This window comes from Aphanomyces invadans, assembly GCF_000520115.1.
Source record: "Aphanomyces invadans strain NJM9701 unplaced genomic scaffold supercont1.10, whole genome shotgun sequence".
In the NCBI taxonomy this organism is placed as follows: Eukaryota; Oomycota; class Saprolegniomycetes; order Saprolegniales; family Verrucalvaceae; genus Aphanomyces; species Aphanomyces invadans.
Window position 1 is genome coordinate 348,725 of NW_008580155.1, and position 1,172 is coordinate 349,896.

General features: G+C 57.0%; 1 protein-coding gene across 1 annotated transcript; it reads right to left on the reverse strand.

The window, feature by feature from the left end:
- Positions 1 to 70: 70 nt before the first annotated feature.
- On the reverse strand, positions 71 to 836 carry H310_05751 (hypothetical protein; the record flags this gene model as incomplete). Its single annotated transcript, XM_008870566.1, has 2 exons — positions 71 to 77; positions 118 to 836. The coding sequence occupies 2 exons, from the start codon at positions 834 to 836 to the stop codon at positions 71 to 73; spliced, it is 726 nt and encodes a 241-aa protein (XP_008868788.1).
- Between the last annotated feature and the right edge of the window lie 336 nt (positions 837 to 1,172).

A 1,172-nucleotide genomic window follows, 5' to 3' on the forward strand; every position in this document is an offset into this window, starting at 1 on the left:
GACTTGAGGTACGGCGTCCCGAACTGCGTTTGGTACATGGCCGAGTGGTCATGGTCGCCGTAGATCATGTTCACCCCCTGGACTTCCTGCGAGAACTTGTTGTCGTCGTCGAGGAACTGGTGCGTAAGCGCAATCACAAAGTCGACCTTTTCCGTGTTGCGGAGGTACGCCACTTGCTCCTTGGCAGCCACGATCGGGTCCGTCCAGTATAAGCCCTTCGAGTCGTCCTGCATGTCGTACATGACGCCGAAGAAGCCGACCTTGAACTCCCCCATCGTGGCCGACTTGAACGACTTGACCGCGTTCGGGATCGTTCCGCGCAGGAGCTTCTTCGAGCTCAGCTCGTACGTGTTTGCGTTCAGCCAGGGGAACGTCGACTTGGCGCTCACGTTGAGGAACCCGTCGATGCCAAAGTCAAACTCATGGTTGCCGAGGCAGGCATAGTCGACACCGATTGCGTTGTGTGCGTCGATCATGTGCATGCCCTTAAAGTAGGCCGACCACAACGACGGGCTCATGGTGTCCCCAGCGAACAAAACCAGGTTGTTCTCGTAGTTCTTGCGGAGCGTCTTGGCCAGGGGCACGACGTGCGAGGGCCCACCGACGAGGATTCCGTTGCCGTCATCGTACGGCTTCATCTCGTACACGTCGTTGTACGAGATGATTTGAAGTTCGGCCGTGGGAGGACGTTCGGCGACGCCACCGCAGTTGTCGGCGGCTTGCGCTTGGGCGACTGCCGCCACGACGGCCGACGCGACGGCGAGTTTGGTCACGTAGGAAACCATGATTCGGACTTGGATGGCCAAAGTAAATGTGACCAACCCCAACCTTCCCATGTTTTGTCAGATGGGGCTCTGCGGAAGAGTTCGCAGGCCAGAGGTGGTCGGAGTCGAAGTTTGGGTGGGCTGGCGGACGACGGCCATGCAGAGACTCGTATTTTGTATGGTGTCGTCGTGGCGCTTTGAGATTTTTACGTCGACCCCCTATCGCGATCTCGCCGACATGGGTGACACATGCCCATGTGGCGGCGCGACATCGTCATCGGACTGGCCTTGGCGGTTGTTGCCAATGAAACACTCACATCTTGACTCTCCCACGTTGCAGAGATTGCATTATCCATTTTGGGAGGTATCGAGTTTTACCAGGCGTATCAATTATCATGTGAAGACATA